Below are 12,208 nucleotides of genomic sequence, written 5' to 3' on the forward strand. Positions count from 1 at the left end.
CTCTGCTGCTAGCACTGTGGCAAGGTGCACTGTCAATCTGAGGTGAAAGTATTCTGTGCAATCTAGAACTTTTATTTTTATAGCTTCCTAAAGTAGAGACAAAACAGTGTATAAATCAGATTTGGGTGGTCTCTTATTTTGTAATTCCACATCAGATAATCCTGAAACTCTGCTGCTAGCCCTGTGGCAAGGAGCACTCTCAATCTGAGGTGAAAGTAGTCTGTGCAATCTAGAACTTTTATTTTTATAGCTTCTTAAAGTAGAGACAAAATAACAAATAAATCAGATTTGGATGGGCTCTTATTTTGTAATTCCACATCAGATAATCCTGAAACTCTGCTGCTAGCACTGTGGTAAAGTGCACTCTCAATCTGAGGTGAAAGTAGTCTGTGCAATCTAGAACTTTTATTTTTATAGCTTCCTAAAGTAGAGACAAAATAACAAATAAATCAGATTTGGATGGGCTCTTATTTTGTAATTCCACATCAGATAATCCTGAAACTCTGCTGCTAGCACTGTGGTAAAGTGCACTCTCAATCTGAGGTGAAAGTAGTCTGTGCAATCTAGAACTTTTATTTTTATAGCTTCCTAAAATAGAGACAAAACAGTGTATAAATCAGATTTGGGTGGGCTCTTATTTTGTAATTCCACATCAGATAATCCTGAAACTCTGCTGCTAGCACTGTGGCAAGGTGCACTGTCAATCTGAGGTGAAAGTAGTCTGTGCAATCTAGAACTTTTATTTTTATAGCTTCCTAAAGTAGAGACAAAACAGTGTATAAATCAGATTTGGGTGGGCTCTTATTTTGTAATTCCACATCAGATAATCCTGAAACTCTGCTGCTAGCCCTGTGGCAAGGAGCACTCTCAATCTGAGGTGAAAGTAGTCTGTGCAATCTAGAACTTTTATTTTTATAGCTTCTTAAAGTAGAGACAAAACAGTGTATAAATCAGATTTGGGTGGGCTCTTATTTTGTAATTCCACATCAGATAATCCTGAAACTCTGCTGCTAGCACTGTGGTAAAGTGCACTCTCAATCTGAGGTGAAAGTAGTCTGTGCAATCTAGAACTTTTATTTTTATAGCTTCCTAAAATAGAGACAAAACAGTGTATAAATCAGATTTGGGTGGGCTCTTATTTTGTAATTCCACATCAGATAATCCTGAAACTCTGCTGCTAGCACTGTGGCAAGGTGCACTGTCAATCTGAGGTGAAAGTAGTCTGTGCAATCTAGAACTTTTATTTTTATAGCTTCCTAAAGTAGAGACAAAATAACAAATAAATCAGATTTGGATGGGCTCTTATTTTGTAATTCCACATCAGATAATCCTGAAACTCTGCTGCTAGCCCTGTGGCAAGGAGCACTCTCAATCTGAGGTGAAAGTAGTCTGTGCAATCTAGAACTTTTATTTTTATAGCTTCCTAAAATAGAGACAAAACAGTGTATAAATCAGATTTGGGTGGGCTCTTATTTTGTAATTCCACATCAGATAATCCTGAAACTCTGCTGCTAGCCCTGTGGCAAGGTGCACTGTCAATCTGAGGTGAAAGTAGTCTGTGCAATCTAGAACTTTTATTTTTATAGCTTCTTAAAGTAGAGACAAAACAGTGTATAAATCAGATTTGGGTGGGCTCTTATTTTGTAATTCCACATCAGATAATCCTGAAACTCTGCTGCTAGCACTGTGGCAAGGTGGGCTCTCAATCTGAGGTGAAAGTAGTCTGTGCAATCTAGAACTTTTATTTTTATAGCTTCCTAAAGTAGAGACAAAACAGTGTATAAATCAGATTTGGGTGGGCTCTTATTTTGTAATTCCACATCAGATAATCCTGAAACTCTGCTGCTAGCACTGTGGCAAGGTGCACTGTCAATCTGAGGTGAAAGTATTCTGTGCAATCTAGAACTTTTATTTTTATAGCTTCCTAAAGTAGAGACAAAACAGTGTATAAATCAGATTTGGGTGGTCTCTTATTTTGTAATTCCACATCAGATAATCCTGAAACTCTGCTGCTAGCCCTGTGGCAAGGAGCACTCTCAATCTGAGGTGAAAGTAGTCTGTGCAATCTAGAACTTTTATTTTTATAGCTTCTTAAAGTAGAGACAAAATAACAAATAAATCAGATTTGGATGGGCTCTTATTTTGTAATTCCACATCAGATAATCCTGAAACTCTGCTGCTAGCACTGTGGTAAAGTGCACTCTCAATCTGAGGTGAAAGTAGTCTGTGCAATCTAGAACTTTTATTTTTATAGCTTCCTAAAGTAGAGACAAAATAACAAATAAATCAGATTTGGATGGGCTCTTATTTTGTAATTCCACATCAGATAATCATGAAACTCTGCTGCTAGCACTGTGGCAAGGTGCACTGTCAATCTGAGGTGAAAGTAGTCTGTGCAATCTAGAACTTTTATTTTTATAGCTTCCTAAAGTAGAGACAAAATAACAAATAAATCAGATTTGGATGGGCTCTTATTTTGTAATTCCACATCAGATAATCCTGAAACTCTGCTGCTAGCCCTGTGGCAAGGAGCACTCTCAATCTGAGGTGAAAGTAGTCTGTGCAATCTAGAACTTTTATTTTTATAGCTTCCTAAAATAGAGACAAAACAGTGTATAAATCAGATTTGGGTGGGCTCTTATTTTGTAATTCCACATCAGATAATCCTGAAACTCTGCTGCTAGCACTGTGGCAAGGTGCACTGTCAATCTGAGGTGAAAGTAGTCTGTGCAATCTAGAACTTTTATTTTTATAGCTTCCTAAAGTAGAGACAAAATAACAAATAAATCAGATTTGGGTGGGCTCTTATTTTGTAAGAAACAGAGAGTATATATATATATATATATATATATATATATATGAGCACTATGGTAAAAATCGCGTTCTAGACGAGCTTTGCCATTTGGATCAGTTCTCTGACGCTATTACCGTAATACGCAGTTTATACGCGACCGCCGAAATATATTGGCGGCTAGATTGACCGTGCTTTTCGACTTGGCGGCTGGCCTGACCGCAGTGAGAATCGAGCATCACTGATCACCCACTGCACATATGAACTTTAACAATCCAGTCCAGAATTACTAACCCACCAGCACATAGGCCTACATCTCACGTCTTAGTTTAAACTATTAATTTGTTAATATAGATTTCAAAAGCCCTTTCAGCTAGTTAATTTTAAACACATTTGGGATTATTTCAGATTCTGTTGACATGTAGACACCGATGACATTACGTTACCCAAAATGCAAAATAAAGACATTCAGTTTTCATTTTAGATATTAAAGCATTTACATTTCAAACACAAATTGACTAACATTTTGCAACATAGATACAACAGGACACAAAATGCGGATGTAAACCAAAGATATGATGGTAAGGCTGTTCTAGCAGGTTCATTCAGCCACATTGCATTCTGAACAGTCTTTATGTTGTTTATACTGTACAGTTAATACAGAATTTATTTGAAAAGCTTAAACTTTTTTAGAAAGGGCTGCACAGTCTCTTTAGGGTAGGGCTTCAGTGCAAGACATGTGGGGATATTCTCTGGCTGCTCCATCCATAGTTTATGTGCAATGTCTTTTTCACGTAGAGTGCTGGAAAGAGTGGAGAGAGAAGCCTCATCTGGTGCCTGTGGGAAGAAATATTTTTTAGAACTACAAAATGCGTTCATATATAAATTAAATTAAATAATCTGTCAATTGTTCATGTCACTTATACGTATGCAAACGGCGTTAATAATAGTATTAGTTAACAATTAGAAATCAAAGACTACTATCCAGCACTGCAGAGACTGAAGCACATGTACATGTGATGTAATTGCAGTACTAACCTGCAGCACTACTTTGTGCATGCTGTCCAGTTCTGCCAGGTATTCCTGAGTATCAGGGTCACTGTAGTGTAAATGAATGGCAGCGGTGGCCGCATGACAGGCTTGAGTTATAACCGCTCCTAAAGGCCATGATAAAGTGTGGATCAGGTCTGATCTAACGATCACGTACTGGACTAAACGCCTGGACGTGCCACTACTCGGCGTTGCCATTTTATTGAATGTGAAAATAGCCAGACCGGAAATGACACGGTCAGCGGGTTCATGTTTACGTTCCGGGTTTATTTCTTCCCCTCACTAAAATGTTTGACTGGATGCCATCTAGTGGTTGTTTGAGTACTCTGCTGATTAATTTGTATACCGGTATGCATACATAATAAAAAAAAGTTTTAATTTAGTTTTACTTAACTATAACCAGCCTGGGAGACCAACCTGATCTCTGGTAAAGATTTATATACTGTAAATATTTAGTGAGCCGCAATTTTTCTAGTTAAAATAAACTAACTAAACCTCGATTGCCTCACACATGTGAGAATAACTCAAAAACACGTTTTATTACACCAATGAGAATTTGATCATTCAAAACAATGCATGTTTTTCTCTCTATAGAAAAAGTATATAAACTATCAGTCAAAAGTTTTTGAACAGAAAGTTTTTTAATACTTTTTAAAGAGGTCTCGTCTGCTCACAAATTGAATGCCTGGGGTCCGTTCTTCGTACCTCGCTTACTACATCCAAGATCAAATGACACATCTAAGATCAAATCATCGCGCTAACTATGAGCTCGCTATTCCGGTTCTCCGAACGCACCTGTTGTTGATGATTAGTATAGCTGGATGAAGTTATTTGAGATCACTGGGTGGCTTAAAAGGGGATACGTATCGATAGTAGAAACATTGATCGGCAACTCTTTGATTGGTCGGCGAACATGACGAAGGAGCGCGCTCAGTATTTTTCTGCAGCAGAGCAAGAACTCTTGATTGAGGGATTTCAGGAGTTTCAGAGTTTATTTAAAACGCAAGGGAACACTGCAAAGGCTGGAAAAGCAAAGAGAGAGGGCTGGCAAAAAGTTGTGAACACATTAAATGCGTTAATGCTGCCCATGTTACATGTTTTTTCCTTGATATGTTATTTTATTTATATTTTTATTTTTTTATACACTACTGTTCAAAAGTTTGGGGTCAGTAAGACTTGTAATAGTCTTTAAAGAAGTCTCTTATACTCATCAAGGCTGCATTTATTTGATTAAAAATACAGAAAAAAACAGTAATAGTGCAAAATGTTTTTACAATATAAAATAATGTTTTTTTTTATTATTATTTTAACATACTTTAAAATAGAATTTATTCCTGTGATGAAAAGCTGAATTTTTATCAGCTGTTACTCCAGTCTTAAGTGTCACATGATCCTTCAGAAATCATTCTAATATGCTGATTTATCATTAGAATGATCAATGTTGGATAATATCAACAGTTGTGCTGCCAAATATTTTTTGGAACCTCTGATATATATATATATATATACCATAGACTGTAAAAAAAGATATATACTTTCTTGCAAGATACTTTTTTTTCCCCACGTGAGTCAGTCCGCGTCAGTCGTGCTCTTTAACCAATCAGATGTGACCTCGCCATTTCAACCAATCATAACCCGCCAGGAGCGCAGCCTAAATCCTGTTTACATGAAATAAAACCTGCTCCAGAGCAGGTTTAAGCTTGCGCACCTGTTGCTATGACAGCAAGTCCCGGATGAGCTTCGAAGAACCGAGCGATCCAAGATCACGCAAAATCGTCAACAATCAAATCCAGCTAACTTAGTTAGCGAGGTACGAAGAACGGACCCCTGGATTTATTTGATCCAAAGTACAGCAAAAACAGTAACATTTTGACATATTTTTAATAACTGTTTTCTATTTGAATATATTTTAAAATGTAATTTATTCCTGTGATTTCAAAGCTGAATTTTAGCATCATTACTGCAGTCACCTGATCCTTCAGAAATCATTCTAATATTCTGATTTGATGCTTAAAAAAACATTTTTTATTATTATGTTAAAAACAGCTGAGTAGATTTTGTTAAGGTTTCTTTGATTAATAGAAAGTTCAGAAGAACAGCATTTATCTGAAATAGAAATCTTTTGTAACACTATAAATGTCTTTATCATCACTTTTGAAGTATAAATTTCTATAATTTCTTTCCCCCAAAAATAGACTATTATACTATACTATATTACTATACTATATTTGCAAACGCTTTTTATTTCAGATAAATGCTGATCTTTGGATCTTTCTATTTATCAAAGAATCCTGAAAAAAATTATTCAACTGTTTTATATATTGATAATAATAATGTTTCTTGAACAGCAAATCAGCATATCAGAATGATTTCTGAAGGATCATGTGCTACTGAAGACGAGTAAAGATGCTGAAAATTTGGTTTTTGTTTACAGGAATAAATTACATTTTAAAATATTTTATTTTTTATATTTTTTTAAAAATAGTAAAAATATTTCATACTGTCTTCGCTGTACTTGGATCAAATAAATGCAGGCTTGGTGAGCAGAAGAAACTTCTTTAAAAAACCATGAAAAATCTTACTGTTCAAAAACGTATGTAACAAAAAACTAAACAACGCATATTTCAGAAAACCTAGTGAGATAAAGGTAAAATTATGTTACTTAAAATAAACATTTAAAAAACGTAAACGTATTTTATTTTAGCTAGCTACAAAGGCAACATTTTGCATTTTGATTTAGTTTACCTTGATGTACTAAAATAAACATGTATAGACATAAAAAAAAGTAAAAAACAAAAACAACTTGAAATGAAAACTAAAAATATAAAGTAATTTAAAATATGAATAAACACTATAATAATATAAAATAACCAGATTGAGAGACCGGTTTTAACAAGCTAAGACCAGCAAACCTACTTAGGCTGGTTTAAGATGATTTGTTCTGCATAATCAAAAAGCTTCCTAGTAGAATATTGCTTAAAAGTGTTTAAGAAAGAGTGAGAAAGTGAAAGAGAGAACAGCATATGTTTTCATAAAAAGGCTTGAATGATTGCTGTCATTTTATTTTCTCTAAGACATACAGTGATCATCTTTAACTTAATCCTAATATTCATGTCCTGCATACAACCAAATTCACACCTAAAAAGAGGTCTGGAATGTGCAGCTCAGAAACTTTATAGGAACAAAGTATAAAAAAATACTCTAGGTCCAGCTCTTAAAATCATCAAAATGAGCCGATGCCCATCGCTCGTCTCATTTGCTCAAATGTAAGCCAGAAAGTCAAAGACCAGGGAGCCTGGAAACAATAACAGAGTTAGAATAACAACACAGACAAGACAGAAAAACTTCAATAAGCTTGTGTCAAATTGAAAGTCAAAGTACCATTCTAAACCAAGTTGGTAGAAATCCTTTATAGAGGGAAAAGAATCCTTCTTTTCTCACCGACTGAACTAGACAATCAGTGGAAGACTTGTAAAGAAGACCCCTGCGAACAGAATGATAAAACAATATATTATTATAACTAAATAACAGTCTCGCTTATACACATTAGCTTTTAAACTAACCTGCCATTTGAATCCCGTGGCTGGTTCATTACTCTAGTTTTCACCACATCAGCTGGTGTTCCCATAATAGCTGCAACCAATCCTGAGCATATGCTGTGAAAATGTTTTGGAACAAACTGTTGAAAATGACATTATTATGTATGTCAATATTAGCAGTCTAACAGAATTTCACCTTGCCAATCCATGACAAATGCTGTTGTCTGGTATGGAGGTGTTTCTTAGCAGAAAGTGCTTCACGGTGTCATATGTCATGAGATCTAAATGTGAAATAAAATGTTTAACGTATTGCAAAAAGGCAGCTGCCAATAGATTTCTAGAAATTGTGACTACTGAACCTCCTAAATTAACCAGTGCAGCTCTCTGAACATTGGGAACCCATCCAACCCAAAGGCCTCGTATTCCTCCCTCTGCTACAATCTTCGTAAAAGCGTGGTAAACCCCATGTACTCTGTCAGGGATGAATTAAAGGAATAGTTCACTCAAACATCTACTTATCCTCAGGCCATCCAAGATGTAGATGACTTTGTTTTTTATATCAGAACCGATTTGGAGAAATTTAGCATTACATCACTTGCTCACCAATGAATCCTCTGCAGTGAATGAGTTCCGTCAGATTAGAGTCAAAGTCATAACTTTACATACACCCTGCAGAATCTGCACAATGTTAAGTATTTTACCAAAATAAGAGGGATCATACAAAATGGATGTTATTTTATATTTAGTGCTGACCTGAATAAGATATTTCACATAAAAGACGTTTACATATAGTCTACAAGAGAAAATAATAATTGAATTAAAAAAAAAAACGACCCTGTTCAAAAGTTTACATACACTTGATTCTTAACAGTGTTGTTACCTGAATGTTCCACTGCTTTTTTTTGTGTGTGTTTAGTGATAGTTGTTCATCAGTCCCTTGTTTGTCCTGAACAGTTAAACTGCCTGCTGTTCTTCAGAAAAATCCTTCAGGTCCCACAAATTCTTTGGTTTTTCATCATTTTTGTGAATTTGAACCCTTTCCAACAATGACTGTATGACTTTGAGATCCACCTTTTCACACTGAGGACAACTGAGGGACTCATATGCAACTATTACAGAAGGTTCAAACACTCACTGATGCTTCAGAAGGAAAAACCATACATTTGGAGCCAGGGGTGTAAACTTTTGAACGGAATGAGGATGTGTACATTTTTCTTATTTTCCTAAATATCAAATTCGTTTTTTTTTTTAGTACTGCCCTTCAGAAGCTACAGGAGATACGTACGTGTTTCCCAGAAGACAAAATAAGTTCAATTTACCCCGATTTTCAATTTCAAAAAGTTTTTCACCCCCTGGGTCTTAATGCATCGTGTTTTCATTCTGGAGCATCAGTGAGCGTTTGAACCTTCTGTAAAAGTTGCATATGCATCTCTCGGTTGTCCTCAGTGTGAAAAGAAATCATACAGTCATTGTTGGAAAGGGTTCAAATACACAAAAATGCTGAAAAACCAAAGAATCTGTGGGACCTGAAGGACTTTTCTGAAGAACAGCGGAGTGTTCATGACAAACAAAAAAAACACAGCATTAAGAATCAAGTGTATGTAAACTTTTGAACAAGGTCATTTTTGTAAATTCAACTATTACTTTATCTTGTGGACTATATGTAAACGTCTTTTATGTGAAATTTCCTATTCAGGTCAGTACTAAATAAAAAAATAACATGCATTTTGTATCATCCCTCTTACTTTGATAAAATAATTAACATTTTGCAGATTCTGCAAGGTGTATTTAAACTTTTGACTTCAACACTGCATGTTTGTCATTCATTAAGTTCTAAAGTTTCTAACTTTAAACCATTACTCCTCTATAATCCGGAAGCAACAGTTTAAAGTTAAAACGCCTTAATGATGGATTTGTTTCTTACAAACACACAGCTTTTCACTTCACAAGGTGTTAAGAGTTGTGTGGATTACTTCTGAATTTTTATGATGTTTTTATCAGCTGTTTGGACTCTCATTCTGACAGCACCCATTCACTGCAGAGGATCCATTGGTGAGTTGATCCATTGGTGAGTTGATCCAAATCTTTTCTGATAAAGAAACAAACTCATCTACATCTTGAATGGCCTGAGGGGAAGTTCATTTTCAGCCAATTTTAATTTTCAGGTGAACTGTTCCTTTAAGTCTGTGCCTCACCTTGGCGGCTTTCCTTCCAGACGGCGCCTGCCCTCCATTTGCATCTGAACCTTCACTAGATCTGTTGGACTAGCGATGAACTGGCCCAAGGCGCCTGATATCATACTCCCAATCACTGCTTTCCTATACACATCATAGAACACATGCTGATCCCATCTACGTAGACTTTAATCACTGCGCCGTTTCATATTTCACAGATGTTTTCCTCACCATATTGGAAAAACGCCATCTTCTGATCTTCCCAAGACAGATTCCCTGAGCTGTTCATAGGCCAACATCCTGCCTCCTGAATACACTGAAGATGAGGAATTTCAAAGGTCAGAAAGGGGATTCAAATACAATCAGCTGGACATTAAATCACTTATTTATTCAGTCAAGTTTGTTTATGAAGCTCATTGCAATTAGTACTTTACCTATATGTCTGTAGATAGCTGGTGTGACCCCTTGCCACAGTTTCAAGGGTCCTTCTTCTCGCACTATACCCATAGCTGTGCTCAACATGCCCCTGTATTTTGGAGGCTGTGCACTTCCACCATGCTGTCGGGAACCACCTTCACCTTGTATCTGAAGTCTGGTTTTGGTAAGGTCCAGAGGGAATGTGACTAAAATAAAAATTGTATCACTTTTAAATTATTTCAATATATTGTGGATATTCATTAATATACAAATATAGAAACACTAAAAACTAGAAAGTAAGTGTAACTACCTAATTCTGCAACAGTTGCAGCACATGCTGAAAGAGTGAACTTTGATACTCTGGGCCACCGCGAATTTTCTTGTACAGCAGACATTGCAGGTATCCTCTGATTCCTACTTAAAAAAATATTTATAAAAGTAATTCTACAACGATTTGCCAAAGAACCACGAGCCTGGAGAGCATGCTCTTTAAGTGTTTACATTGTACAATACAGGACTACGACCTTTAATAAGAGGCGAAGCCGTTTTTTGAGCCATGCCGGTTGGTCGGTGTAGTTACCGACCCCCTTACGCAATACTTTGTAGACTACAAAAGAAGCGTCAGGTACCTAAAACCACATTTCCCACAGCAAAGGGGCGTCAACACACATAGCCTACGTAAGAAGACCAGCTACTTACGTAAGACCGCCCGTCATTTTTTTGTACGCATGCGCTCTTCGGCGACGCTCATCTAGCTACACACACTACCAGCCAAAAGTTTTTGAACAGTAAGCCTGCATTCATTTGATCCAAAGTACAGAAAAAAACAGTACAGTTTTGAAATATTTTTAATATTCAAAATAACTTTGAAATAAAATTGAATATATTTTAAAATGTAATTTATTCCTGTGATTTCAAAGTTGAATTTTTAGAATTTTACGTGAACCTTCAGAAGTCATTCTAATATTCTGATTTGCTGCTTCAAAAACATTTATTATTATTATGTTGAAAACAGCTGATTATATTTTTTCAGGTTTCTTTGATTAAAATAAAGTTCAGAAGAACAGCATTTAACCATATTTAACTGAAATAGAAATCGTTTTCTATAAATTTATAAAATTATACTGGCTCCAAGCTTTTGAATGTTATTGTGTATAATACAAAAGCTTTTTATTTCAGATAAATGCTGATCTTTGGATCGTTCTATTCATCAAAGTATCCTGAAACTCCCTTACTCAACTGTTTTAAATATAATATTGATAATAACAATAAAATAATAAATGTTTTTGAACAGCAAATCAACATATTAAAATGCATATTAAACGTCGGAAGGATGTGACACTGAAGACTGGAGTAATGAAGATGAAAATTTAGATTTGATCACAGGAATAAATAACATTTTAAAATATATTCGAATAGAAAGCAGTTATTTTAAATAGTAAAAATATTTCACAATATTGCTGTATTTTGGATCAAATAAATGCAGGCTTGGTGAGCAGAAAAGTGTTATAAAAAACATTAAAAAAAGCTTAATGTTCAAAAACTTTTGACTTTATATCTATCTATCTAGTCATATATATACACACACACACACACACACACACATTAATATTATTATATATTAACGTAATAATATTAATGTGTGTGTGTGTGTGTGTGTGTGTATACACACACACACACACACACACACACACACACACACACACACACACACACACACACACACACACACACACACACACACATTAATATTATTACGTTAATATATAATAATATTAATGTGTGTGTGTGTGTGTGTGTATATACACACACACACACACACACACACACACACACACACACACACACACACACACACACACACACACACACACACACACACACACAATAATATTATAGCCTATATTAACGTCGACTTGTCGATATATACGACAATAGCAGTAATCAGCAATAAATTGCTATTTACTGCCATCTGGTGTCTAGTAAATGTAATTTCATATATAATTCAAACATTTATGGATGGACAGCATTTTCATTGAATATTGCTGTAAATATCGATATAATAAAATAAAAATTAGATAGTAGCTATTACTTGTATCATTTACCCATCAAACTAAAATTTTCCATAGGCTATAGTTTATTTTATAGTCAAATCAAGCTATAGAACAAAGAACTAGGTCTAGCCTATATTGTTAGAATTACGCTATTAAAGTAGGCGTTTAATCTGTTATGTCTAT

The 12,208-nt window shown here is 35.3% G+C and overlaps 2 protein-coding genes across 2 annotated transcripts; both read right to left on the reverse strand.

The window, feature by feature from the left end:
- Positions 1-3,319: 3,319 nt before the first annotated feature.
- Positions 3,320-4,043, reverse strand: LOC141283804 (putative peptidyl-tRNA hydrolase PTRHD1). The gene is made up of 2 exons (XM_073817128.1): positions 3,830-4,043; positions 3,320-3,628 (listed from the first exon to the last, which is right to left on the reverse strand). The coding sequence occupies exons 1-2, from the start codon at positions 4,037-4,039 to the stop codon at positions 3,458-3,460; spliced, it is 381 nt and encodes a 126-aa protein (XP_073673229.1). The 5' UTR covers positions 4,040-4,043; the 3' UTR covers positions 3,320-3,457.
- Positions 4,044-6,887: 2,844 nt separating this feature from the next.
- Positions 6,888-10,599, reverse strand: LOC141283505 (mitochondrial uncoupling protein 4-like). Its single transcript, XM_073816788.1, has 9 exons — positions 10,282-10,599; positions 9,989-10,177; positions 9,786-9,870; positions 9,576-9,698; positions 7,740-7,852; positions 7,577-7,661; positions 7,405-7,497; positions 7,223-7,325; positions 6,888-7,136 (listed from the first exon to the last, which is right to left on the reverse strand). The coding sequence occupies exons 1-9, from the start codon at positions 10,364-10,366 to the stop codon at positions 7,065-7,067; spliced, it is 948 nt and encodes a 315-aa protein (XP_073672889.1). The 5' UTR covers positions 10,367-10,599; the 3' UTR covers positions 6,888-7,064.
- Positions 10,600-12,208: the final 1,609 nt, after the last annotated feature.

The sequence above is a fragment of the Garra rufa genome, chromosome 13, assembly GCF_049309525.1.
Source record: "Garra rufa chromosome 13, GarRuf1.0, whole genome shotgun sequence".
In the NCBI taxonomy this organism is placed as follows: domain Eukaryota; kingdom Metazoa; phylum Chordata; class Actinopteri; order Cypriniformes; family Cyprinidae; genus Garra; species Garra rufa.

Excerpts from the sequence above, each read along its gene's own strand:
- LOC141283505 (XM_073816788.1), bottom strand. The coding sequence starts at position 10,366 with ATGTCTGCTGTACAAGAAAATTCGCGGTGGCCCAGAGTATCAAAGTTC. Across the intron at positions 9,699-9,785 it reads GATGGCGTTTTTCCAATATG|GAAAGCAGTGATTGGGAGTA; the intron begins GTGAGGAAAACA and ends TGATGTGTATAG. Across the intron at positions 7,326-7,404 it reads CCACGGGATTCAAATGGCAG|GGGTCTTCTTTACAAGTCTT; the intron begins GTTAGTTTAAAA and ends TTCTGTTCGCAG.
- LOC141283804 (XM_073817128.1), bottom strand. The coding sequence starts at position 4,039 with ATGGCAACGCCGAGTAGTGGCACGTCCAGGCGTTTAGTCCAGTACGTG. Across the intron at positions 3,629-3,829 it reads TGCACAAAGTAGTGCTGCAG|GCACCAGATGAGGCTTCTCT; the intron begins GTTAGTACTGCA and ends TTCTTCCCACAG.